Below are 27,819 nucleotides of genomic sequence, written 5' to 3' on the forward strand. Positions count from 1 at the left end.
ACCTCTTTCCAAAGTAGACCCCCAATTATATATATTCACATATTTCTTCATCATATATATTTGTATTATATTCATAATATAATCTATTGGCCGATTAGCTATAAGGGTTGTATGTATAATTCTCCTCTCTCTTTTTTTCTTCAATTTAAGCTCTAATTTTCTAGCTTTTGTACATAAAAACCCTCGGTTTTCTTTTTCTTTTTCGTTTTCTCTCCTCCCAAACAGAAAGTTGAAGAGAAAGAAAAATGGGGTTATTAAGAGGTGTTAAAACAGTGTTTTTCTTGATAACAATGGCGATTTCTTTTCTTTTATTTTCAGCACCAGTTTTTCTTGTTATTGCTGATACACTTTTGCCTTCTGCTTTATTATCATCTTCTTTATCACTCAAAACCCTATCTTCCCATTTTAATAACTATAGTTTTCAATATTCACTTATAGATATTCCCATCATATCTATAATCAGATCGGCTATCATAATCTGTAAGTACAAAAGAAAAAAAAAAAACAGACCAAATACTATGATGTATACTTTAAGTTATGTTTTGTAATGATCATGTTTTGTTGTAGGTGTTTACGGTTTTTGTGATGGACCAAGGCTTTCAAGGGGACCTTACCTTGGGATCACAGCGATTTGTTCGGTTTCGTCTTTGGTTTTCGTTTCGTTGAAAGCTTCGTTCGTGTTCGGTTCGGGTGTTACTCAAAAAGGACATGTTATTACATCCATGGAAACTGCTCTTTTTGTCTGTTCAATGGTGATGGGGGTTGCTCATATAATTGTGGCATATAGAACAAGTTGTAGAGAAAGAAGGAAACTATTGGTTTACAAGATTGACATTGAAGCTGTAAGTTTTTCAAATTTTGCAATATTTCAACAACATTTTTGAGTTTTAGATTCAATTAATTTTAGGGTGAATTATACTAATAATTATCTAACTATGAAAAGTTATAAAATGATCACTAAATTATAAAAAAGTTATAAAATAGTCATCTAACTATTTAGTTTTTTTTTATCACCCAATTATCTTAAATTTTTGGGTGTTTTTATTTTTACATTAGCCAACTGATGACAAAAAAAGAAAAATTTGTTTAATTGGGTGACCAAACAAATATTATTGATAATTAGAGTGACTATTTTATAATTTTTCATAATTGAGAGGTGAAAATTAGAAGGGAAGTCATGAGTTCACTAATAAATTTATAGCTCTTACATGCATAGGAGAATGAAAGGACAAGGAATTGGTCCACTAATTTTGGCCAAAAAAATGTAGAAAGTTTGAAATTTGGTGCTTGTGGAAAGTCAAACTTTTTAATTATCTTTTGATTTATTTATTATATCTAATTTTTTAATTAATAGATTTAGTCCTTGTATTTTTTATTAAATTTATTTTTTTATATTTTTTGAATTTTAAAAATTAAAAATTTTAATTTAATGAATTTAATCACTATTATTTATGTCATAATTAAAATGAATTTAATCACTATTATTTATGTCATAATTAAAATTTTAAAATTCAAAAAATATAAAAATTAAAAATAATCAAATTAAAGAATAAAGATTAAATCTGTAACATACACATATTACACAGATTTGTATATAAATAATTCTTTTATTGCCTAAATTTAGGATAATTTGCATAAGAAAGCTAAAAACTTAGAGTGGCCTAAATTTAGGATAATTTGCCAAACCCCTACTTGTGGCTGTTGATGAACCACAGGGGCTATCTTATTTAAGTTGCCTACTAATCCTATATATACATATATATATATATGGAATCTAGGACATGGAATAGGTGATGGGCAGCCATCCATGCCAGATGGGTGTGACTAAATTTATGCTATAAATTTGATGATCCATTTCACATGGCATATGATATGCCATTGAGAATTGTGCCCACATTCTTCCCATGTTTACTTTGTATGTGATTCAGTGATGTAGAAATGGCAATTTTTTCATTCTTTACTTAATTCCTTCACATGGTTTTCCTCACTAAATTTGCCCCCTATATAGGCCTTAGCTTTCATGATTTTTCATTATTTTAGCAAAACCTAACCTCTAGCTGTAGGGGTAAAGTTGGAAATTTATTTTAAAGTAAAAAGTATTAATAAATATTTAATAAGGTAAAACCTAAATTTATCATTATATTAACTTATAATTTTATAAAAGTTGAAGGAATTATATAGATAAATCTCTTCTTTTTTAGGGAGGGAGGGGTAAGGACCTTGCCAACCTCTCTATCTTCGCTCCTAATTAATAACGTTTGGTGATAATCTCAAAAGCTTAAGTTAGGGGCAATTCTGTTTGTGATGTATGAGTTGATATTGATTTGCTCCTATTAAAGATGTGCAAGTCAATATAAAAGCAAATTGATTTAAAATTTGTTTGTAATTGATGTTACCACAGATTTCAGCTTGTAAGGGTGGGTTTTCAAGGTACGAGAAGATTTTACAAGATGAAAGAGTGAAGCTTCATTTGAATTTACGATAATATTAACTTCAACAAGATTAAAAATAACAACAACAGTGAAACTAAATCAATGGTGAAACATGCAGCTGAGATGCAAAAGTGAGGTAAGAGTTTATTTATAAATACATTTATTATATTAAATAAATTAATAAAACCCCATTTTTGTTTTCTTGCAAACCCCATGTGCTCACTTGGGTAAGCAAAACTAGATTTTTATGAATATTTTCATTTGTTAATTAAGCCAAGCTTTTTCATGCTTTTTTCTCTTCCTTTTGCAGATTTATCCAAAACAAGTATCAGCTGGAAATCATGAATAGTATAGAATTTTAAAACCTATATATACAAATACACCAAAATTGGTGTACATATATATAGATATATTGAAGCATTCTTTCATAATTTTGAGTGTACAGTTTTATAATGAAATTAATGTTCAAAACAGAAAGTGCCAAAGGCACTTTTATGGCCCTTTTTATTGTGTAAGAATATATATTCAATATTTGAAATTTCAATGAGATTTGATATGGTTGAATTTTAGAAAACATTTTTTTATGTAATTTGTTGATTGCTTGTTTCCAAGTCAAAGAAATTATAAACTGTTATTTGTGTTGAGATTAAAATTTTAAAATTCGAAAAATAAATTTAGAATGATCTCATTAGAGACTATGAACCAAATCTACAATTGTACACAAAATACAAGATTAGTAATTGAATTGAACCAAACGAATATAACAATTACTGTTTAGGTCATGACTAAAATTTCAAAATTCATTTGAAAAATGCAAAGAATAAAATTAACCAATTCAAAAAATATAGAAATTAATTCCATAACTTTCAGAAAATACAGGACTAATAACAAAATTTAACATATATATATATATATTCTTGAGTTGCTTAAGAGTTGCACAATTGATGAAGATAATAGGCTACCCACCCCTATGGTAAGTAAAGTAGGGGAGTCCTATTGATATGGGTTACACAGCAGAAGTTGAGTATAGTTTAAGTCTTGTGGCTAGACGCGGTTTTTTTTTCTTATTTTAATAATACAATAATATTGTAAATTTTCTAATTTAATATTTTTTTAATGTTAAAGCTTTAATAAATAGCATAAGAAATACGTTTGATATTATTAGCAACGGTTATATAGTAGATAATAGTCTTTTAAAAGTACGATTCATTCACTCTCTACTTATAAAATGTTGATAAGTTAGATTCTGACATATTTCAAAGAAACAAAATAAGGTTGCGAATTATTTAGCTATGATGGCTATTGGAGATTTAAATACAGTTTGCACTTTTAAAGAGCCTCCAACAAGTGTTCGAACATTGTTGTTGGCTGATCTTCAGCAAATGAGAATCATGAAAAATTCTTATTACAGTTATGTTGATGTAGTTGATTTTTTTTTTACCAAAAAAACAGTGTAAGAAATAGGAAAGCACATATAAGAGATTTCAAAAAGACCGTGAGAGAGATTACGACCAATCAATAAGCTTATCCCATACATCCTTAGTTAAATTCTTCTGTCCCAATGGGATAATCATTCTTAGCATCACAAACTAAAATGTTCGAGACAATAACAAGAATAGTATCCTATTGTAGCAATTTGTGTATAATAAATGTATAATGATTTATTTGATCCTTTAATTTTATAAAAAAAAATCATTTTAGTCCTTTATTTAATTTTTCGTCTTTTTTAATAATTAAACTTGCATTTTTTACTAAATCACCCTCAAAATGGATGAAAAAGTTCACATTTTTTGATTTTGTTGACATAGCATATACGTCGATGACACGTCAACATTTAATTACTTTTTTAGAATTTAAAATTTTCAAAATATTATAAAAATTATTTTTAAAAATTAAAATTATTAAAGAAGTATAAAAATTATAAAAATTAAATATTTTTAAAATTTTAAAAATTAATTAAATCTTAGCGTGTCATCCACGTAGCAATCCATGTTATTAAAGTTAACAAACGTTAACTTCTCCATTAATTTTGGAGTAATTTGACAAAGATGCAAGTTCAATGACTAAAAGAGACAAAAAAATTAAATAGATGACTAAAATGACTTATTGTACAAAGTTGAAGGGCCAAAAAAATCGTTATACCTAAATCGGCTCTTAAGCATCAAACAGTCATGCACTAAAGTTCTGAATTCAGATAAGTTTCCACCAGATTAGAGAGTACTTGCTATCAAATTCCAAAATATAATTTTATCCACATACACTTTTAATCGTGAACCTCATGAGACGATACACACAAAATATCCAAACACTAAACAATAAAATAAAAACATATATATCTACGTACATATGTCACGTGCCGCGAATGTTCTAACCCAATGACATATACACATGGCTGTTAAAAATGCTTACATGCATTCTTTTTTACCACTCACTCAGGTCTCTCTTCCTTGTACAAATAAAAAAAATTTCAGGCTCCTAATGTGAAAAAGGTTGTTAAGTCTAAATCCCAAATAATGATTTAACTTAAATATATGTGTTCAATTCTATTATGGTTAAATCACCATTTGGGGCTTCAACTCTCGAAAATTGATAATTGTTCTTATGTTGGGGCTAAACTTACAATTATTTTCACAATTTAGGGTTTTTAAAGGAATACTAGGGATTAACTTGGAAGAAAAGTTCAAGAACCGATGTTAGAACAATTGTTAAGTTGAAGGCCTAATTTGGAAAAAAAAATTCAGTCCCATTGTAAGAACAATTGTCAAATTCATTGTCTAACTCTAAAAAAAATGTTCAGAGTCCAATTAAGAATAATTGTCAAGTTCAGACCTCAAAAAGTGATTTATCCCATAGTTGTTTTTGGTTCGATTGTATGGAACATTTGGTGTTTATTGACCAGGCTGTGGTGAATAACTTGGAGGATGCTCATGAATTGATCGATACAGCAACTTCAACTGCTTTGAAAGCAACCAAGCCTGTTTATATTAGCATTAGCTGCAACTTGCCTGCAATTCCTCATCCCACTTTTGGCTCTGACCCTGTTCCCTTTACACTCTCTCCAAAGTAGTTTTTTTTTTAAATGCTAGCTTTTTTGGGTGATTGTGTAGTAATTTTTGGACAAATCTGTGTAAATTGAGTAACAAGATGGGATTAGAAGCGGAGGTGGGGGCAGCGGCTGAGTTCTTGAACAAAGACAAGACCATTATCGTGCAGCCTGATCGGGTATCGATCACAAATGGGCGGGCATTTGGTTGTCTTGATGAAAGATTTCCTTACAGAGCTTGTCACTAGGCTCCTGTAGAATATTTGTTCCTTACACTGCCTATGAGAATTACCACAGGATATTTGTTCCTGTAGAACAGAACATAAACAACCTTTGAGGGTTGATGTCCTGCTTCAATACATACAGAACATGCTCTCTAGTGAAGCTACCATCTTTGCCGAAGCCAGGGATTCTTGGTTTAACTGCCAGAAACTGAAATTGCCTACGGGATGTGGGTGAGTGACATCGAGCCTATGTGTATTAGTCTATGAATCAAAATCTGGTTTCCGAATCCTTTTGCGGGTATGAATTCCAAATGCAGCATGGATCGATCGGGTGGTCAGTTGGCGCTACCATTTGGTACGCACAGGCAGTTCCAGAGAAACGTGAGATTGCTTGTATCAGTGATGGTAGTTTCCAGGTGACTGCGCAAGATGTGCCGGCGATGCTACGATGTGGACAGAAGAGTATAATCTTTCTGATAAACAACGGTGGTTACACCATTGAAGTCGAGATTCATGACAGGCCATACCACGTGATCAAGAATTGGAACTACACTGGCTTGGTGGAAGCAATTCATAATCAGGGCAAGTGTTGGACTGCCAAGGTGTGTCGATTCATTCGAATGCATCAAATTTTCAGACATAGATGAATGCTGATTTTCAATAAAAATCGGTTCTTTTTTCAGGTCTGAGGAAGAGCTAATTAAAGCGATTGAGACGGCAACAAGAGCCATGAAAGACTGCTTGTTTTCATTCAAGTGATAGTTCATAAGGATGATACAAGCAAAGAGGTCTTGGAATGGGGCTGTCGAGTTGCTGCCACTAATGGCCGTCCGCCATATCCTCAGTAATCTCTTTTGCAGTGGCAGTGCCTTCAACATGGTAACACAAACATATATCTGCGAATATAGAAATATAGGAGCTGCGTTTTCTTTCACATCGAAAACCAAGCACACGACATATCAAGCAAACATACCATCATACAATGCTGCTAAAGACAGTATTTTTAAACATGGTTTCATTTACAGAACCTAATCCAAAACCATCCTGGATTCAATCATCGTCCTCACTTTCTTCATCATCCTTTGATGATTCGGACTCGGCTTCTTCCTCATCATCTGAACTTTCCTGCATTAGACATAATAAAGTCAGGAGAGAAACCGAAAAAAGAGGACGAATTTGGTATTTCGAGTACAGAATGACCGAAATTTACTTGTTTCTTGTTGTAGGCTGCCATGAGCTTCTCGTATTCTGATTTCCTTTCCGTTGCTTTCACTTTGTACGGAGCCTTTTCCTAATGATTGCAAATCCATACAAAGATTATGTCTTTGAGATCGAATCGAGAAAAGCTAAGTATGAAACAACGGATAAAGAACAGAGCTTACAGACAAGTCTATTTTCGACTAATTTATATACCATACATCTATGTTCCCTGCAGTTTATACCAGAATAGCATTGGCTTAACCATGCCATAACAGTTTCCCGAGTCGGTGAACATTTGATCGGTAAATAGCCAAGTCCGGAGGAGCCGCATTGGAAGTTTTATGCATCACCTTTTCAAACAGAACCATCGGAAGAGTGTACGACATAATTCATCGTCCATGCACATCGCAACCAACACAACCAAATTTAAGCAATAATTGAGTAACTTACTGCATTCGACATCGACTTCCATTTCTCTCCGCCCGCTTTGCCCACCTTCATTCGCGGTAAGGAAATCAATTCGAAACACTCCGAATGAAGAGACATATAAACAAATGACAACAGATTTATTAACTTACAGCTGAGATAGCCTTCACTTTAGGATGTTCTTGTTTGTAACTTGTCCTAAACTCTTCCCTGCAATAAAAAATCATAGCTTGAATGTCATCTTTGCATATGAATCGAATTCGGTTTCGAACCTTTTTTTCAGTATCTTACATAAACACAAAGAAAGCAGTGGCGGGTCTCTTCGGTTTATTCGGGTCCTTGTTGGTCGATGATGCTATGTTCTTTGCGCGCTTTCGGTCACTCTTATCGGCCCGGCTCGCCGCTTTTCGCTTACCGACGACCCTAAAAGCGAACAAATTTCATACATGATTCATATCTTGTTTGAAACATACAACATGAAATAACCAGAATGTTACAAACTTGTTCTCAGCAGGCTTTTTTGCTTCCTTCTTGTCCTTCATTGTTGCAGCTTCTCTGCCCCTTGTTGGCTTCATTCTTACAAGACAGCTTCCTGTAATGACATAATTTAAACAAAATCGTGTCAAATGCAACAAATTAACATCATAAATCATGGTTTAATTAATTTATTCAGTCAACAAACTGAAGTTCCAGAAAGCAAAGTTCTTTTCAACAAAGACTGCTTATTTTTAACAACAAAAAAGGAAAACCAAGCTTTTATCATGGAACATGAAAGTGAAACAACCCATAGTTTCTTTTTATCAAGAAAAACCAGAAAAACAAAAACTAGATCATTCGGGATCATAACAAGACAGATCTGTTGCAATAAAACATCAATAAAGAAAGAAGTAATTATTAGATCAGATGATATGCATAAATTTGTAAAAGGTATAACGTACCTCTTCAATGGAAAAGAAATGTAGAAAAAAACAGAGAATTGCAGAAAAGAGAACAACACGAACTAAAGCAAAGCAAAGAAGATATTTGTGAGAGGGTCCTTAGGAGATTAGAGTGACAGACATAAGGAAGTTTGATTGTGGGTTTCTAACATAAATGACAGATTGGTTGGAAGCAAAACAAAAGTCAAGTCTTTTTGGAAACTACTGTTCATTGTTGAAGCTGTCTTTTTGTGATTCTGTTGTTTTCATGGTGCATATTAACAGGTGCGGGGTGCCCCCTAGGAGTATTTATTCCTCCTTTACTTTACTTGCTGTGGAACTAAGCAAAAGCATTAAATCACTTTTTGGGCCTCAACTTTTTCTTTTCAGATTAGGCAATTCCACATTAGATCTTAAACTTTTATTTAGTCCAAATTAAGCCCTAAATTTGGAAATTGTTCCCATATTAGAGTTTGAATTTCTTTTGTCTAAGTTAATCCTTAAAACCCTAAAGTTTAGGCCTCAATGTGGGCACATTTATCAAGCTCAAGCCCTAGTGTGGATATAATCATTAAGATCAGGCTTTAATGTGAGAACAATTGTTAAGTTCAGGGATTAATTTAGACAAAAAAATTTCAAACTCCAATCTAGGAACAATTATCAAGTCCAAACCTCAATGTGGGAACGATTGTCAAATTCAAGGTCTAACTTTAACCAAAATAATGTTCAGACTCCAATATGAAAAAAATTACCGACTTCAAACCCAAAATGGTGATTTAATCTTAAGCAAAAATAAGTAAATACCGACCGCTTCATGCTTATAGTAAGTGAAAGTGTTATGGTTTATGAATGTTGGAGTATCATACAATGTGAAAACTTGATTTACTTTGCACTCATCCATCGCACCCAATTATATCTTTTGTGCATTGTGTTGCTTGGTTTAGATCAATATTTTAAGAAATGAATCATTGACTGAATTTGTTAAATTATCAATTTTTGGTTTGATAAATTCAAGTGATTTAAAATAAATAAATTATTTAAAATTATAAAAGTTATAAAAAAAATTGTAAAAGCCGATTTAATTTCTCGTTCAATCGATCATTTAACTTAACTCAATCAGTCTATATCAATTGTTGATAAGTTAAATAATTTTCGATTCAGTTCAGTTTAAACAACATTGATTTTAATGTTCGGATAAGGATGACAACAGAAAATGTGAGATTTTATTTTCTCATTCTAAATTGACTCAAATTTTATATTTTTTACCTTCAATTTAATTTTAATTATGGTAATTGGTTTCCCAACTCGTTTGTTTCATTATATGATATTATTATTTTATTTAAGGTAAACTATAAAAATAGTCACTCAAGTATTAGTCTATTCTTGTTTTGTTCATCTGGTTTAATTTTTTTTGTCACTAATGTTATTAAAATTTAATATTTCAGTCACCCCTTTATTAAATTATTAACTGTAGCCTCTTTTTCATTGGCATAATAATAAATTAGCCCTCCAATGTTTACAAATTCTGTCATTTTAATCATAATTATTAAAAATTTAAAATTTAAAACTAAAAAACTTCAAAAAAATAATTTAAAGGTTCATTTTGTAGTAACATGAGATTTTATATAGCTTCTAGACAAGCCATTAATTTCTCTAAGTCTGGACAAGCCATTAATGTCTCATCTATAATTGGTGTAACAGAACCTCTTAATCAAGGGAGGTATTTAGGTTTGTCGTCACTTATAGGTCGCAACAAAAAGCAGGTCTTCTCTTTTATTAATGAATGGTTATCTAAACGTATCTTTAGTTGGAAGAATAGATTGCCCCCAAGGGCTGGAAAGGAAGTGGTGATTAAAACAATGAGACAAGCTATTCTTGTTTATAGTATGAGTGTGTTTTTGCTTCCTCATAATTCTTCCGATGATATGCAGAAAATGATGAACTCCTTCTGGTGGGGTTCGGAAGGTGGCCGTCGAAGGACTCATTGGGCTTCTTGGGAACGGCTCTATGTCCTAAAGAAGTATGGTGATATGGGGTTTCGTAAGCTCTATTGCTTTAATTTGGCACAACTTGGGAACCAAGGATGGAGATTCCTTACTTCGCCTAAGTCTCTTTCGTGCAGGATTTTCAAGCTAGATATTTTTTGAAGAGCGATTTTCTTGACCCGTCGGAGGGTTCAGCTCCTTATTTTATTTGGAAGAGTATTCGTAATGCTTTTGAAATGTACTAGATGGCGAATTGGTAGATGAAGTTTGATAAGCATTTTCAATGATCCATAGATTAATGATGGTAGTAATTTTTTTTGTTGACACTACTCATCTTGATGGATGTCAACATACTAGAGTTTATGATTTAATGCATTCTAAGAGGGGTTCTTGGGACTCGGATATGATGGGGGGACTGTTTGCATCGTATGATGCTGAGGAGATTTTAGCTGTGCATTGAGTTTGTTTCCTAATAATGATAGCCTCATGTGGCATTACACTACAAATGAACATTATTCTACTAAATCGGGTTATCGAGTTGCTCTTTGTTTGCTCACTGATATTAATGATTTCCAGGTGGATGGTCTTTGGAATTCTCTTTGGAATCAACTGTTGCCCCTGCAGATTAAGGAATTTCTTCGGAGATTGTTACGTGGCTTTGTCCCTTGGAATATAAAATTTTTAAGTCACGGGGTTACTATTGATCCTATCTGTCCTAGGTGTCAACAAGAGAATGAGGATTTAGATCATATTTATTTTCGCTTCCCCTTTGCTACAGTTGTTTGGCAAAAGATGGGTATAGCGCCATTGCATGGTTCTGTTAATGATTTTGTTGCTCAAATGCTGGTTGAACAGCACAATGATAAGAGGAGGAGTGTTTTGGGAATGTAATGGGATATTTGGTTTAGCAGAAAAATGATGGTTTGGAAGCAAAATTTTATATCAGCTGATCGGCTTGTGCACTATGTGGATGAACGCATGGTTCATACCTCTCAGTCGATTCGTCATCCAGTTATTGTGAAAGGAGATGCTTGTTGGTGTAAACCGACTAGCGAGATGGTTGAATATAATGTTGGCGGAGCAATTTTTGTTGATAGTGGGTATATGGGATGAGTTGTTGTGATGCGTAATGATGTAGGTGGTTCTGTTAAGAGTATATCTAGTTTTATGACAAGCAATTATGATCCATTTATAACTAAGGTTTTTTGACTTTGTTCGTTGCATTTGGATGGTGTTATTTTTGGAAACAGATAGTCAACGTCTCTAGCAAATGCTTACTTTTGGTTATTTGGATGCTTCTATTTCAATATTATTACTTAAAGATTATGTCTCCATAATTTTTGATTTTCAATCTTTCATCCTTAGCTGAATTCGTAGGGATGCTAATAAAGCTTCATATGTTTTGGCATACGGGCTTTATTTAGAGCAAATTAGTCATTTGGATGTAAATGAGGTGAATTAGGTTTGGGTGTATTGTGTAAGTCTGATGGCTCGGGTTTAGTTGCTCTCATTGCTTTATACTTAATTATCTGTATTCCTTTTCTTAATGAATTAATCTTTCCTTCAAAAAAAGGTCAAAGGTGCTAGAAATTTTTTTAAGATAGCCGAAATTGAATTATAATTTTTTTATAAAGTGTAATTTTATCATGTATTGACTTATGGTTTCATCATTTTTAAAGGGACTACATAGAAATATTTTTATTTTAAAGGATTAAAGTGTAATTTTATTATATATTAACTTTTAATTTTTATCATTTGTAAATGGACTAAAAACGAATTACCAAAGCCCTAACATGGCCCTTTGAATTTGCCAATGTTTAAAGTGTTAATATACTTAATTAAAATTTAATACATTAATAATTTATATTATGATGAATCCACGGATCAAGAAATCAACTGAAGAGGTGTTGAAAAAAAAAAATTGGAACTCAAATAAAGGAAAAACAAACGAGGAAAACCTAGCTACCTTAGTTGATAAGGAAAATTCGCTACAAATAAATATAATTAAATTGATTCGTCACACTCTAAAGAAAAAGAAAGTAAAGTAGTAAAAATCAGGTTTACTTGCTTAGATAAGAGTAGATCAAAATTGCAATAAACCAATAATTCTAAAGTTTAGAATATTCAACATATATAATATGTATTTATAAGAACTTGGGACGTCCCAAGCATAGGTAAGTTAAAGGTTTAAGTATGACTAAATACATGCATCCAATCTTATTTACATGCATAATTGCAAAGTTCATGCTTGTACATGCAGTAATACCAAATACATGCATCTAATCTTAAATACATGCATAACGAAATTCATGCTTAATTAACTAAATACATGCATTTAAAGAAAGCATATAATTAAATAAACTCAAAATTCATTTAGAAATCTTCCATGCTCTTGCAAATCAAAAATGAAATGAGCTAGAGCTTGTCTTCGACGGGCTTAGATTCATTTCCTTGGGGCTTCCCTAATTGGTTTAAATTTCTTGCAAGTATAATGAAATTTCAGGTTGCATTTGTTTAACACCAGTTATTGACCTAAAATTATCCACTTGAACTTGGGCAGCTTTATCTTCTTCACGAATCATATAATCACCCAATATATGTATTAAAAAAGAGGATTCATCCCTTCAATGATCTTTCATTAAAATATCCATAACTCTTTACAAGAAACTCCAAAAAGACACACCGTTTGATGCATTGGAAACTAAACTTTTAAAGCTTTTCATGCACGTATGATTCATAATATTTGGGCATATGAATTGATATGAACTTAAATTCTAAGTTGATGCATAAATCCTGGATTTTTTATAGCTTTGATTCTTGACCAACATATATTTCTCCTACAAAAGTGTTTCCGACTTCCACCTTCTAAAAAATAGCCCATCATTTGTCTTCAATTTGGGTTGCACATATTAATGGTCTTGTGCTCAGCTCCACTTTCATTAGGCTTCTTAGCTTGTACCAACTATGATGTGTCACATCATATTATATAGTTGTTTTACTTAATCTCAACTTGATGGCCTTGTTCACTATTTAAAGAAATAATAAATTTTAAAAAAATATAGATTATTAAATAATAATTCAAGTTAAATTGACATGATTTCACAAATATTTTTTTTTATCGAAATCTAACTATTCACAGCTGACAGTGATTAATCATCTTGATTGAACAAAATTTTAATTTAATATTTAGTTCGGTTTACTTGGACATGTTTAATTTATACACATTATTTATATTTTTTTATATTTTTTATTATACTCTACTTATTTTTATAAGAAATTTAATTTTTTATTAATTATTATATACTTTAGTTTTGGATTAAATTGAAAAAAGTGAAATTCTAGTTTGGTGAGAAAAAAAAAAGATAATGAGGTTGGAGAGGTGGAATGTGTGTAATCAACTTTACAACATTGTTTTTTTTTATTATTTTCAGCTGACTCTTTTAAGCAAAATTCATCATTTATAAAACTGCTATGAGTTAGATCTTTCATTTTTTCCCCGTGAATTATAAGAATAAAGAAAAGTTCAAACAATAAATATGACTAACACAGTTCGAATTTAGGTTACATCAGAGACGATAAACACTCTGATTATCAGATCATCACATAGAATCTTTTCGGATTTTACTTGATAATACAAAACCACTCCATATTGAAAACATTAATGATGAATTTATTTTATATAAATTTTTTTATTGAATTAATGTCTCTATAATTTATATCAATCTGAATTATAAATATATGTTTATTATTAATGATATAAGATTTTAGGATAAATGCTCAAATTCGTTTAGACATGTATTACATCAGGCCTTAATCTTTATAAAAGTGTTCAAATTAAATAAAGGTTAAAACTTTTAAAATGATCAAATAAATGTAAAAGTGCTCAAATAAAGGTTTCTCAAGTGTTGTTAGTTTCAAATTATGTTTTCATTATTTCGTTTTCAAGCAATATCTGGTTGAGCTTTCATATATTTTATTCTAAATATGTTAGCATTCACTAATTTTGACTAAAAAGTGGACTAAAGTGCGTAAAAATCATTTATTTGAGCACTTTTGTAAATGTTTGGCTTTTATATGACCATTTTGAAATATTTTTATATGACTATTTTGAAATGTTTAACCTCTATACGAGCAATTCCTAAAAAGTTAGGACCAAGGGTAAAGCCAAAAAATTACTTTAGGGGCAAAGATAAATCATAAATTTTTTTGGGCTGAAGTATAATTTTACCATTATACTAATTTGAAATTTTCTAAAAATCAAAACGGTCTAATTGAACATTTTACTATTTTTAGGGGGGCCAAGATCATTGCCCTCCTCCTTCACTTCATCCCTGATCAGACTCTAACTTAAGCATTGAACTTTAAAATTTTATAAAAAAGGTTACGAATAGTTACACCATAATCGTGTCAAGAGTCACTAATGGTATTTAAAAGATTATGACAAATTTTTTGAGACTACAAGGAAGTTGGGTAGAGTTTATGTATAATACTAGAGCTTTTGATCTCCTTTTAGTGTTAAGAAGAGTTTATATAGAGGAGGAGGAGGCGGAGGAGGAGGAGGAGCTTGATCATGAGTCATGAGTATTTTACAACAAATCTTCGGGGGTAAGTGGTGGATGATCAGTCTTAAGGTATTTCTAAATGGTCCTGGTGTGACTAGCTATAGTTAAGCTTATTTATGAGAAGTTGGTGCTAAGAAGTGATGGCACAATGGATACTTTCCCTCTAGAAAATTTTTTCAGGATTTGGTGAGATCATCTGATGGTCCTTGATTTAAGTGACCCTATGCTTAAATATGACCTGTTTTACCTTGTAATCATTTTCTATCCTCCTTATCCATGATAAGGTGACCTTACGAAAAGGGTTTGATCTTATTAAAACAATTTTTTATTTATCAAAATTAAATAAAATTATTTAAAAATATTTTCTAAAATGTCATCAATGCTTCATTTGTAGTACAAACACCAACTCTTTAAAAGAAAAACAAACCTTATTCATCCGTAGAGTACACGTCTTGGTGGGTTCTCTCTCACTTTACAGAGATAAAGGTAAAAGAAATGGTGAAAATTTGATAGTCTCAATTTGGTCCACATTTCTGCTTAAATTCAATAAATTGAGAACACATCAATACTATGCTTAAACAAAACAACAGAGAAGAAGAAGAAAGACAACCCAGCAAGTCATTCAAATTCAACCCTCCCCAAACTCCTAACTTATACCCCTTTCCCTTCCCTTCCCTTCACTTATAACTTTCCCTTTTTTGTAACATTTGACATGCAATCCATTCATTTTTTTTCATCAATCATCAATCATTTCTGTGATTAAAAATCATATCTTGCTATTCAAAGTCTTCATCTTTATTTTGTTTCTTTTGATATATAAAAAAGAAAGCTCTATTTGTACTTTTTTTGTGAAGATCTGGTTGGTGGTGGAGACATGGGGAGATTATTCGTGGTGAATCTTGAAGGGAAGGTTTATGGCTGCAAACACTGCAAAACCCATCTTGCTCTTTGCGAAGATATTGTTTCCAAGGTGGTTTTTTTTTTTCCTTTAAATTTGATTCCTTTTGACTTTTTTGTATGATGATCTTGTGCAATCTTCATCTGGGTGTTTTTGATTTGTTTTAATTATCATTGTTTAGCATTTATTACTACTTATTAGGTGTAGTATTTAGAACACATTTTCATTTTGGGTGAACTTATATCTAATCGATGGGTTCCATAATTGATTAGATTGAGGTTTCTTCTATTATTAAGCTAGGAAATTTGGGTATAATCCATGTTGATCATTCTGGCTTTATGATGATTGAAATTGTGCTGGGAGGATTTCAATTATGTTATGATCATCTCTTTTTAGGCATAGATGATAATTGGGTGTCTTTTGCAAGAGCTTGACACTATATGATGATGGCAAATTGTTGGTTTTTAAGACAAACATGATGTTAAATGTATTTTCTTTTGCTTTTAGAAGGACTTGTGCTCTATGCTATTCAGATTCGGGTGTGAGTGTTGGATACAGTATGTGTCCAACACGGGTATGGTCAAAATTTTCTAAGCTTTTTCATGTATTTAGAGGATCTTTGGAGTCCTTGTGTAGGACACCAGTGTAAGACCAGAGGCAAAGCTAGGAATTCGGTATTTGGGCCAAAACAAAATTTTAAAAATTTGGATGCCTGACAAATAGAATGGACTGGAATTGATAATATCCCATTAACCAACTTTGCCCCTTAGCTACGCCCTGTGTTGGACACAATGCTTCAATGAAAATGAAGAGTCGCAGTAACATAGCTTGTGCTAGTGATTAAACCTGTTGGATGGAAATGTTATACCTTTTGTGTTGGTAGGTCCTTCATTTGCATTTACGATATCACCGAGTATGAGTGTTAGATCATATTCATATAGGTGTTATTTTCTCTAGTGCTTTCACATTGGTGTTAAAGATTTTTCATGGTGTTTGAATTGGTTTAGGTTCTCTTATAAGCAGGTTTCTAACTATGTGTTTTGGCTTTGGTTCTTTTATTCAGTCCTTCCATTGCCGCCATGGGAAAGCATATCTCTTCAGTAAGGTGTAAGTTTTCTGGATTTTAGGCACCTTGTTAGCATGTGTTAGCTCCAAATCTGTCTAGAATTACTTGAACAGGACAACAACTCTAATACATGCCTATGCTATATGGTGCTGGCTTGGTTGTCAAACTCTTGCTTTATGGATGAGGAAAAATTTTGCTTGTTGAATTCAATGTCAATTCTTGTAAGTTATTTTGTTCACTTAGAGCAAGGCAATAGCCTTTAATAGAGTAGGAGAAACGAATGATAGGAAGGGGATTGCAGGTATTTTATTTCAATGGGCTAAACGGTGAACTAACACGGATTTTATTTCCAGGATGGACTTTATGGACATCCCACTTGCATGAGATTCCGAGTTAACTGTAAATTAATGCTCGCTTTCATATGTACTTTTCATCTCTCATTGTTTCTCAGAGTGAATGTTACTACCGGAGAAAAGGAAGATAGACTGATGATGACGGGGTTGCACACCGTGGCGGACATCTTTTGTGTCGGATGCGGATCAATAGTGGGGTGGAAATATGTAAGCTTTTGGTATTACATTTTTCGAATTGGTAGTTTAACATATCTTTATTTGTTGCTGTTAGTTATCTTGATAGTTTCTTCCAGGAAATGGCTCATGAGAAGAGTCAGAAGTACAAGGAAGGAAAATCGGTCCTCGAACGGTAACTAATCGGAAACATGGAGAGAAACTTGGGTTTGGGTTAAGGAATGGATGTTTTTAACCGAGGTTACTGGATCATGTTGTTGAACAGGTTTAAGGTATCCGGTCCGGACGGAAGCAATTACTGGATCAGCCATGGAAGACATGTGGGTGGGAGTGATGCAGATGATGTTTGATCAAAACAATAAAAAATGGTCAAATTTCCAAATTGTACATTCTTTAAATCCCTTAAAATCCTCATTCAGTTCATGTCAACCCTAAAAAAAACCCAGACATTCCTATTTTAACCAACATGTCCAACTTGCTGTAAGAAAAAATGATTTGAAACATTGAATTGTTAATTATGTTTTATAAATTGAAGTTTCAAGGTGTTCAAACATATAGCTAAAATTTATCCTATTGATCACTTTTATCTAACTCATGATCCTCGAACTCGAACTTAAGATATCAAACGGTAGAGGTCATTCAATCATTGTTTTCTTTTTTATCATCAATTATGAAAAGTTACAAAATGATCATTGGTAAAAAAATTTTTGTTTATCCAACTATTTAATTGTCTTTTTAGTTTTAAGATGGTTTGTTAAAAAGAAGAAGATAAAATTGAATAGTTGAGTGATTATTTTGTAATTTTTTATAGTGGAGTAACTAAAAAGAAATTTACTAATAATTAAATGACTGTTTTTATAATTAAATAAATATTATAATTGAGTGACTTCTAATATAATTGTTTTATTATTTTATTAGTTTTTGGATGTTGGATTTTTGCCACCATTATTAATTTACAAAAGGGCCCCATTAGACACTATTGCCCCAATAATTAGGCACCAACATATTTGAGATGTATGATTGATTGATATTTGACATATCCATAAATTTACTACCTACAATTTAAGGGAGTAAATTGTTAAAAGTTTAAATTATAATGGTAAAATGTTAGAAAAAGAAAAAAGAATTCAAATTATCCCAAAACAAACCCTTAAAATATTTTAGATATTTTAAAATTTTATTTTATCTTTTCGATTGAGTGTTACTTTAATTAGAATGGGGATTATTATCATTATAAGAGGATGTGGATTTTAGTGCGTTGAAACGCATTATCCTCTTATTTATGGGTTGGAAAGAGACTATAGTTAATAGTTATGAATATTTTACTTTAACAAAGTTATATCACTTAATAATGCTAATAATTTAAGAAGCAAGTGGTAATGCTTATATCTACTTATATTATTATAGTTGGTGTCACAAATTAATTATAAAGAAAAAGATTACCAATTGAGTTTTAGTTTAATTGGTATGAACATTATTGCCAATGCAGGAGGATATGGGTTTGGGTGCGCTGAAGCGTATTATCATCTTATTTATGGGTTGAAAAAGGGTTATAGGTAATTCCAGACATTGTGTCAAATAAAAAGAAATGATCCATCAAGTTCAGAATTGATTTCTGATAATAGGCTAGATCATACCAATAAAAATTCGTTTTATTCCATTTATTCCAATGCAAGGATTCAACAATCGTTTAGCCAAAATCACAGAACTATTCATATGCTTTTGAACAGAACTAAGGAATCCTAATGTTTGATTATTTTGTCATCATCTAATTGTTTTCGCATGGGCCCATTCAACAATATAAAATATCACAATGTGATAAAACAATCAATTAAAAAAGACCCTCTAATCCCAATTAAGAATTTATTGGGTCCTTTAGGAACAGTCCCAAAATTACGAATTTTTATTCATCATTCTACCCTTTAATAACTCATAATCAAACCTCGATAGCGAAATATTTGGAGCTTGACAATTTAAAACAGGCTTTTCAAATACTTAACTATTATTTAATAGTTGAAAATGGGATAATTTATAATTTCAATTCATACCGTAACATCTTTTTGAATGCAATCAATTTGAATTGGTATTTTCCCCATCATCATTATCATCATAATTATTGTGAAGAAACGTCCCCAATAATTAGTCTTGGACAGTTTATTTGTGAAAATCCATGTATAGCCAAAAGCGGACCACGCCTAAAATCGGGTCAAGTTTTTATTATTCAAGCTGATTCTATAGTAATAAGATCAGCTAAGCCTTATTTGGCAACTCCGGGAGCAACTGTCCATGGGCAGTATGGAGAAATCCTTTACAAAGGAGATACGTTAGTTACATTTATATATGAAAAATTGAGATCTAGTGATATAACACAGGGTTTTTCAAAAGTGGAACAAATGTTAGAAGTGCGTTCGATTGATTCAATATTGATGAACTTAGAAAAGAGAATTGAGGGTTGGAACGAATGTATAACAAGAATTCTTGAAATTCCTTGGGGATTCGTGATTGGAATGTAGAATTAAATAAAAGGACTTGCCAATCTTTCTAAATCAAATAAAATAGGTGTATATGATAAGATAATTCACTTTCTTTATTATCTTACTCTGGCTTTTTATAAATGGAAATGGGATGCTACAAGCAATTTAGGGGTAGCTTTCTCAAATGCCTAATCCATCAATAATAACAATAGTATAATGCAAAATTAGTAAGGCCTTTAGCAGCAAATAACCCACAAATACTTTATAACATATATATATATATGTATATACATATATATATTTTATACAAATGCCTAAAACTACTACTAGTTTTTCCTTAACCCTTCTATAGGAGGATGAATGTGCTTCAGCACACTCAAACTCATATCCTCTTACATAGACAATAATATCAATACTAATTGAGTTAGAATTCAGTTGCTTATTACCTATAAATTGATTTTTGACACAAAATTAGAATATATACATGGCTTATAAAGAACGATAAAAGTTTGGTCCAACCACCTCAAATTAGAATATATACATGTGGTATATTATGGGTGATTACAAATAAGAAAAGTATATCCAAAATTGGTGAATTGAAAGAAATCCCCCCACACATTTCAATTTGCACAGCCAACAAAATTTTACAAAAAAAAAATGTATGTAATTTTTAATTTATTTTTTTCTCGTCTATTTTAACTTTTAAATTTGCGTTTTTATCAAATGACATCAAAATGAATAGTAAAAATAACATTTGTATAAATCGTGAATCTTTTATTTTAATACAAAGGAAAATCTTATACCTTTCCTTATAATCTATTTCTTAAATTTGAAAAGTAACGAGAATGTGAAGTGGAAGATAACACATTGTAAAGATTCGAGATTAATGTAAACAAAAATTTATAAATATTAAACTGAAAAAAGCTATCAGATTTGAAAGTTAAAACGTGCAAAGAATACGTCCATGATTAGTCCAATTTCTGGATTATGAAAAAGAATTAAATGAGATCAAATTTCAACATAGTTAATATTTACTATTTAACATAATTTTATTTCGAAAGTTTTTTTCTTATTTTATTGGTAAAATATTTTATTTGTAGTTGAACTGTAGATGAAAAATATAATTTTTTATATGAATAAAAATTTTATGTAATAAATAAAATTATAAAAAAAATAATATAAGAATTAAATAAAGCTTTAATTAGAATGGTAAAAGATATTGAAAATTATAATGTATATGGCATTAGTTGAAGAATTGGTACCTGATTCAATTGGTTGATTCAGTCCAATTCTAAAAATATTATATGTTGCGACATTCTTCTTTCGATATGATAGATGCTAAAGCCAATATTCATTATAAGTTAGAAATTTTCAAGAGATCACTATCCGTGTCTACGTCCCAAAGTCTATTTGATATTTAAAAGGATTTGGATAAGAAAACAAACATTTTTAGCAGCCACAAATCAGGGGCCCTTAGCCAATTAGATCCAAACTTGACCAGTCAAAAACTTGCAACAAAAAGATCAAATGAAGAAATTTTAATGGTGGGTTGATGTTAATAATAAGAAGAAAACAAAAGGTACACAGCTGAATTGGTCACATAGGAATTTCAATAAAAAGAAGAAAAAAGATATTATAAATTGTAATTATATGATTTGGATTGATTTGAACTCGCATGCAAATTGGGTTTCAAGAGTGAAAAAAAAGCTAAGCCAATGTTTGAACAAATATCAGCCTAGAAAATCTTACTTGTAATTACAACCATTCATAATCACTAATTATTTGCAATGACAGGCAGAACAAGAGAGCAGAAAGTAGAGCAAACCCGACGATGTTATAACGATCTATGGTTGGAATTAAAATGAAAAAGGAAGATGTTATAGGTCTGAATCCGAGTTTTATTTCAGTGATGTTTCGAGGAGGGTGTAGGTGGGCACTGGTAGCACTTGGCGAAGAGTCCGAATGTATCGACTTGCCTGATGAAATTTGTCATGCTGGCCCAACCTCCTAATCCGAAGCCAACTATGAAAACCCAAATCACAATAAAAGCGTTCACCGCATAAACCGCTGTCCAGCTTGGGAGGAAGAAAGGAGGCTTCTCTGCTGCATTCTGCACACACAAGAATTACCGAAGAATCAAAAGTAGTTCAATAGATTTCACACAACAATGATTCTGTACATCTTGATATTTCAGCATATCTATCAAACTTGTTTACGGGATTGGGTTACGAATTTACCCGTCGAGCGGAGGCCGATTTATAAGTGAGCATATGAGCCAAAGCAGGGATGATGTAGACAGTGAAGCTAACCAAAAGAGATCCTACAGCCGAGTTGATGGGACCGAAGAAAGGAAATATGATAGCCAAGAACCATATTGGTATCACCACAGGTAACCGGCATGCCGCCCTCAAACATATGCTCTTCGTGTCATGAATCCCCACCACTTTCTCCCACACAAAGTACAATGGCGTACATGCAAACCCGAATGTAATAAACTGCAAAATTCAAAGTCAATCCCGTCAATTTCATCGGTCCGGTAGGCTATGATAGCAATAAACATTGTTCTCTCTATGATATACACAAACCTGGTGAATTAACATTAAGACAACCGCAGCATCGCGCCACATAGAGCGTGGAAGGAGCGAGAAGGCATTGGAATGATCAAGTAGTTGATCACCGAAAGCCCAATAGACAACAGTAGCAGATGGGATCGTTAAGGTAAACACATATAGGGTTGCCAATAGATATATGTACTTGAATTTTTTAGGCTTCCACATGGCATGCATAATTTCCCTGTAAACATAAAGATTTCTTACAAATTGACCCTTTAAAACCCTTAAAAAGTAGTAGAATGTAATCCAACTTCTAGTTCAAAGACTTCCATGATACTTTTACCCAAAAACATTGATTCAATGAATATTTTTACCAAGTGAACAAAGGGATATACCGATGAATTTGTTTCTTAAAACTTTAACCTTTTTCTCTCAAATCCCAAGAATGGCAAGCAAAAGCTGCTAAACAATATCAAAGTAACAATAATGTCAAAACTTACACAGTGACAGCATGTCCACCGAAAGTATAAAGAATATTGGTGGCACCAGTGAAATACAATACCAATTTTGTTGGTCCTTGGTGAGTTACACCTTCTACCTACAAGACCAACAAAAAGAACACGAAGGGTTCATTCAAAACTTATAAGAAAAGATGGAGATCTATAAAAAATGTTGTTTTGTAGGTGTACCTGGCCATGGATAAATGATGCAATGGTTAAATACCAAGCAGTGTAAGTGGTCATTCCAAGACCAAGAAAAGACCAGATTCTATAGTTATGAAATGAAGGGATGAACACTGTAGTGGCACAACAAGCTCCAAAGATATATGTCCATGTCCTCTTGTCTAATTTGTCATTTATGTAATATATGTTACTGTATAAAAAAACTCAGAAATCAGTTGAATAAACTATCAAAAAATGAGGGATTTTGATTAAAGAAAAGAACATGGGACCTGGCACAGGCTATAAGTTGAATGACAGTTCCAAAGAGAAGAAAAGTGCAGTTAAAAGCTAATCCTACAGCTTTCCAATAAGGTCCTAATAGACCATCCAACACTTCAAACCACTGCAAGTTGATGAAAAAGAACAAGATTAATATTTACATAAATATATATATATTCACACACATTTACTGTTGATTTTGGAAAGCTTACCTGTATGACATGGTTCTTGAAGCTGACATTCTCTTTCTCTTTTCTGCTTCTGTATTCAATATAAAGAACACTAACGAGGTAAGCAGTCCAACTTCCAAGAACACCATAAAAAATTTGCAGAATAATCCCTGAAAGCATTCCCATTTGAGAGAATGAATACGGTAGTGTTAGTAGAACTTGAGCCACCTGCAAAAATGAATGTTTTCTTTTCATCAATTATCACAACTTTGATTCACATATTTGATATGGGATTTTTTAGTATACCTGATTTGAAGCACAACTAAACCAAGCATCATAAACTGAACCACCATGCCAAAGGAGGTTCTTAACACTGAAAACGGAACGGCTTGCATCTTTCTCCTCATGTTGATCAGTTGGTTCATTGAAGCTCCCAACAATGGCTTCCTCTACCTCTTTCTCTTCAGACATTTTTCTCTAAAGATAAAAAAAATCTTCCCTTTTGTTTTAAAGGAGGGTTTTACAAGTATATAAGTTAAGAAACTTGTAATTCACAAAAAAGGACTCTTTCTTTCTAACCTCAAAGGATTGAACTTTAAAGCTGCAGTATCAAATATAATCTCTTTTTCACACTTAAAAAACCAACTTTCCCACCATTGAAAAAGGGTTTCTCTTTTTTTTCTTTTTTTTTTTTGCTTTGAGAAATGAGAAATGATATCTGTCAGAGAAAAACAGCACCTGAGAAAAGTGAAAATAAATGGGTGCCACAGCTACTTACTAGGAAACCAGAAAAAATAAAAAGCCTAGCTTTCTTTCTTACAGTGTTCAGAATATATGTTTAGTCGATTTCATTGTTGTATGACTGAGAATAGTGGCAGAAAGATCTTTTAACATACCGTTTCATAGTCTATGAGTGTAAAATATATAATCTACAACATTAAGCTTTACAAGGAAAGAGTTGAAGAATCTCTTTAATCAAGGATTGACTTCATCCTAAATAAAGAAAGAAATAAAATCTCACTAACTTTGCCTCAATCAACTCATTGATTTCAATCATGTTATCTCTGCCATTATAAAAGATCCTCTGAAACATGAAAGGATTAAGCCTTTTTTAAAATTGGATTATTTATTTGGTATTGATCCAAATCTTTGAAGTAGCTGTACCAAATCGTATTAATTGAATAGCTTGGGAAACTTTTCTTGAAAAGACAACAAACAAAAGAATAATATTAAATATTGTCGTCTATTTGCTGTGAAAGAATTACGGTAATATAGCACACACTACTAAAGGATAGGGAAGAGAGAATCAAAGGAATTGTCATGGGTAGATGTGCTGATATAGTCAACAAGTAAGTTGAAAATCACAGGCGATTTCATACCTACAGCCATGATTACACAAGTAAATCAAGCGTGTGGTGAATAGTTGCTTTTAGATATACTCGTGATTCCGAATTATTAGGATTGAAATTTGATAGGATTTAAATAAAAATATTAATTTTGTCGGAAATTTGAAAATAGATAGTATGGAAGTTATTAACATGCTGTTTAGAATTACTAAGTTTGGTGAATATCGAATATGTAGGGAGGTTCGTAAATGCATGAATAAGGAATGGTAGGTGATTATTCAACATATCTATAGAGAAGGTAATAACTTCGTTGATGGTTTAGTTTCAATGACTTGGGATCAACCGTTATAATATTTTATCTTTTACTTTCCATCAGATGCAATACAAATGGGTGGTTGGTTAGTAACTGTTTTATGTTTTCTCTTCTTATTAAACAAAATATGAGTTAGGGTCGAGATTGAATCTTTAAAGTTTAAATTAGATCCAATTCATTTTTTTAAATTTTGTATTATTTTATATTATGTAACTTATAATATATAAAAAATAAATCAATAGTAGTATATAATATTACTATATTGTAAACATTAAAAAATGTTAAAAATGACTATATATAAAATTTTAATAAATAAAAATTATTAAAATTATTAAAAATTAAAATAATATAAAAATATTTTATTTTTTAAAAAATAATATAACCATGTCTAAAATGGGTTTAGATTAGCTATTTACAAATATGGTGGGTTTAGGCAAAATTTTAGGTTCATATTTCGAGTTGGACCGAGCTTGGGTAAGCATAAAGTGTGTTAATATAATGCCTAAACCCGACCTGACCTATTAACACCTCTAGTTGCATCAACATTATATACTATTGTTTTTAACAAACATTATAAAGGTTAAAATCTACTACTAGCCCATGTACTTTATGAAAATTGTGAATTTAATACATGTACTTTAATTTGGTTGTTTTTAGTTCTTTTACTCTTTAAATTTTCAAATTTCCTGTCCTCACCAAATGATAATTGTTAAATTCATTAAGATAAGATGTTTCCAAAATATAATGTGGTAAACATATTGTCATATGTGCAATACCATGTCAGTTTATTATTTCAATGTATTACTCACGAAAAATTCAGTTAATAAATTAATTTTTGTCATTTGCGTTAAGATTGAAATTTCAAATTTTGAAAAGTATAGGGACTTGAAATGATCAAATTAGAGAATTTGAACTAAATCTACAACTGCACACATAATACATGACTAGTAGTTGAATTTAATCAGTCAAATTTAACTATTATAGTTTGGGTCAAAACTAAAATTTCAAACTTCAAAAAGTATAGGGACTAAATTGATCAATTTAGAAAATATATAAACTAAATTTGATTAATTAAAGTACAGCGGCTAAATCCACAATTTAACTGTCTTTGTGATAAATGGCCTGATTACTATGTGATAGTAATTGACTTTTCATGAAGGAAGATGTAGTGGTTATCATGAGATAAAATAAGACCATATTGGGAAAACACAGTTATGATAAGGTCATTAGACGAGCGCTTATTAAGTAGCTTTCGTAATGATATGCAATTAGGGAGAGCTCAGTCACAATATTATATATTGTATATTCTTTTTTCTAGGTTTACTCTTGAAAATGGCGAATCCAAATTTTTTTAAGAACCCAAAATTAAATTATATATTTTTATAAGAATTAAAATATAATTTTACGGTTTTAATAGTTTATAACATTTAATTTTTAAATAATCGAATCAAGAATCTAGAACTTAGTACAGTATGAGCAATTAAAAGAGAAAAAGAAAGTATGAAAAGAAGCTGCAAAAAGCAAAACAGGTGACTGAAAACGACGGAGCTCTCATCACTTTACGAAAATGGTGACACACTTTTTTTTGTGAGTCAAAAGTTTCCCAAAGCTTCTAATGCATAATCTTTTATAGCGTATAATTTTCGCCCTACCATTGGTTATGTGCATCAACTTTTGTTAGTGGGTGGAGGGACCTTTTTCCTATTTTACCTTTTAACTCTATATTTCAACTTTCCTTATATAATCTTTTTTATCTCTTGCTATTGACTTAAAATTATTGTCCTTCCTTCATAGGTCATCTTGATCCAATTGAGCAAGAATAGTGTGTTTTTTAAGCATTAAAATTTGGTTGGAACCAAGGTTATGTTAGCACAATCTCAATCCCAACCCCCCGGGGTTGTTTGAAAGTGTAGCCATCCAGGACCCAATATTGAAAAGGACTAAAAAGAAAATTTTCAGCTTTTAATGTGGGAAAATTAATTAAATGCCTAGGGCTTTCAATTTTTATATTACTTTTTTATTACTTTTTTAGAGGGACCCAATTTATTGTTTCACCTAGGGCCCCAAAAATATCAAGAACGGACTTATGATAGGGCTTACTATAATTTGCTCTCGAGTTCATTCATAATTAATCAATTAATAGTAATCATTGGGCTAACGCGCTAACATAAAAAAATATAACTATGAAGGTACAATTATAATCCATAATTACAAGTAATACATACATATGATTACAATAAGAGAACTCACGGATGCATAAATATGTATTGAGAGACTCGAATTTGAATGCTCTAAGTTCACATTGCTAATACTTTGTCGGTTACATCAAAAATTTTTTTTTTATAAGTCATATTATCATAAAGTAATGATATCTTTTTTTTATAACCACAAGTGTCATGTTCGTTTCATGGTCTGAGACTAATCATGTTCGGGTCAGAGTGGATGCAGGTAAAGCCCTCTAAATTGTGATAACGCATGTATTCAAATACCTGAGTAAGAATTTCACTTCCATTTATTCTAATCACTTACTGATTAAAAAGTAATTATCTCATTTATTACTATGGCCGTGGAAGAAAAAGTGAAACATAGAACAATTATGCTATAAGCCTTTGTACTCTTTGTAAATTTGGTATTTATTCTCTCTACTTTTTATATTTCAAAATTCAGATACAATTATTAACATTATTAATATTTTTCTATTAAATTTATTGGTGTGATATTTCAAAATTTAAAAAAAATCACT

General features: G+C 31.4%; 4 protein-coding genes and 1 pseudogene across 7 annotated transcripts; 3 read left to right on the forward strand and 2 right to left on the reverse strand.

The window, feature by feature from the left end:
• LOC107943650 (uncharacterized) lies at positions 1–3,006 on the forward strand. The gene is made up of 4 exons (XM_016877433.2): positions 1–480; positions 568–842; positions 2,402–2,568; positions 2,743–3,006. The coding sequence occupies exons 1-3, from the start codon at positions 246–248 to the stop codon at positions 2,483–2,485; spliced, it is 594 nt and encodes a 197-aa protein (XP_016732922.2). The 5' UTR covers positions 1–245; the 3' UTR covers positions 2,486–2,568; positions 2,743–3,006.
• Positions 3,007–4,798: 1,792 nt separating this feature from the next.
• On the forward strand, positions 4,799–6,346 carry LOC107943653 (pyruvate decarboxylase 2-like; annotated as a pseudogene).
• A 76-nt stretch (positions 6,347–6,422) lies between these two features.
• Positions 6,423–8,630, reverse strand: LOC107943652 (high mobility group B protein 1). Of its 2 annotated transcripts, XM_016877435.2 has the most exons (7): positions 8,264–8,630; positions 7,827–7,917; positions 7,617–7,748; positions 7,478–7,535; positions 7,350–7,394; positions 6,910–6,990; positions 6,423–6,824 (listed from the first exon to the last, which is right to left on the reverse strand). In XM_016877435.2, the coding sequence occupies exons 2-7, from the start codon at positions 7,898–7,900 to the stop codon at positions 6,750–6,752; spliced, it is 465 nt and encodes a 154-aa protein (XP_016732924.1). In that variant the 5' UTR covers positions 7,901–7,917; positions 8,264–8,630; the 3' UTR covers positions 6,423–6,749. The 2 variants fall into 2 exon arrangements, with proteins under 2 accessions (XP_016732924.1, XP_016732925.1); XM_016877436.2 differs by lacking the exon at positions 6,423–6,824 and having other exon boundaries at positions 6,920–7,249; positions 8,264–8,537.
• Positions 8,631–15,029: 6,399 nt separating this feature from the next.
• Positions 15,030–17,809, forward strand: LOC107943651 (protein yippee-like). Of its 2 annotated transcripts, XM_041084430.1 has the most exons (6): positions 15,030–15,275; positions 15,644–15,759; positions 16,751–16,794; positions 17,205–17,313; positions 17,400–17,455; positions 17,546–17,809. In XM_041084430.1, the coding sequence occupies exons 2-6, from the start codon at positions 15,664–15,666 to the stop codon at positions 17,628–17,630; spliced, it is 390 nt and encodes a 129-aa protein (XP_040940364.1). In that variant the 5' UTR covers positions 15,030–15,275; positions 15,644–15,663; the 3' UTR covers positions 17,631–17,809. The 2 variants fall into 2 exon arrangements, with proteins under 2 accessions (XP_040940364.1, XP_040940363.1); XM_041084429.1 differs by having other exon boundaries at positions 15,266–15,759.
• Positions 17,810–21,385: 3,576 nt separating this feature from the next.
• LOC107943649 (auxin transporter-like protein 2) lies at positions 21,386–24,430 on the reverse strand. Of its 2 annotated transcripts, XM_016877432.2 has the most exons (9): positions 23,997–24,430; positions 23,724–23,894; positions 23,460–23,645; positions 23,259–23,371; positions 22,996–23,179; positions 22,807–22,904; positions 22,340–22,547; positions 21,992–22,249; positions 21,386–21,864 (listed from the first exon to the last, which is right to left on the reverse strand). In XM_016877432.2, exons 2-9 carry the CDS (start codon positions 23,886–23,888, stop codon positions 21,658–21,660), a joined length of 1,419 nt encoding a protein of 472 aa, XP_016732921.1. In that variant the 5' UTR covers positions 23,889–23,894; positions 23,997–24,430; the 3' UTR covers positions 21,386–21,657. The 2 variants fall into 2 exon arrangements, with proteins under 2 accessions (XP_016732921.1, XP_016732920.1); XM_016877431.2 differs by having other exon boundaries at positions 23,724–24,429.
• Positions 24,431–27,819: the final 3,389 nt, after the last annotated feature.

Source organism: Gossypium hirsutum, chromosome A13, assembly GCF_007990345.1.
Source record: "Gossypium hirsutum isolate 1008001.06 chromosome A13, Gossypium_hirsutum_v2.1, whole genome shotgun sequence".
NCBI lineage: Eukaryota > Viridiplantae > Streptophyta > Magnoliopsida > Malvales > Malvaceae > Gossypium > Gossypium hirsutum.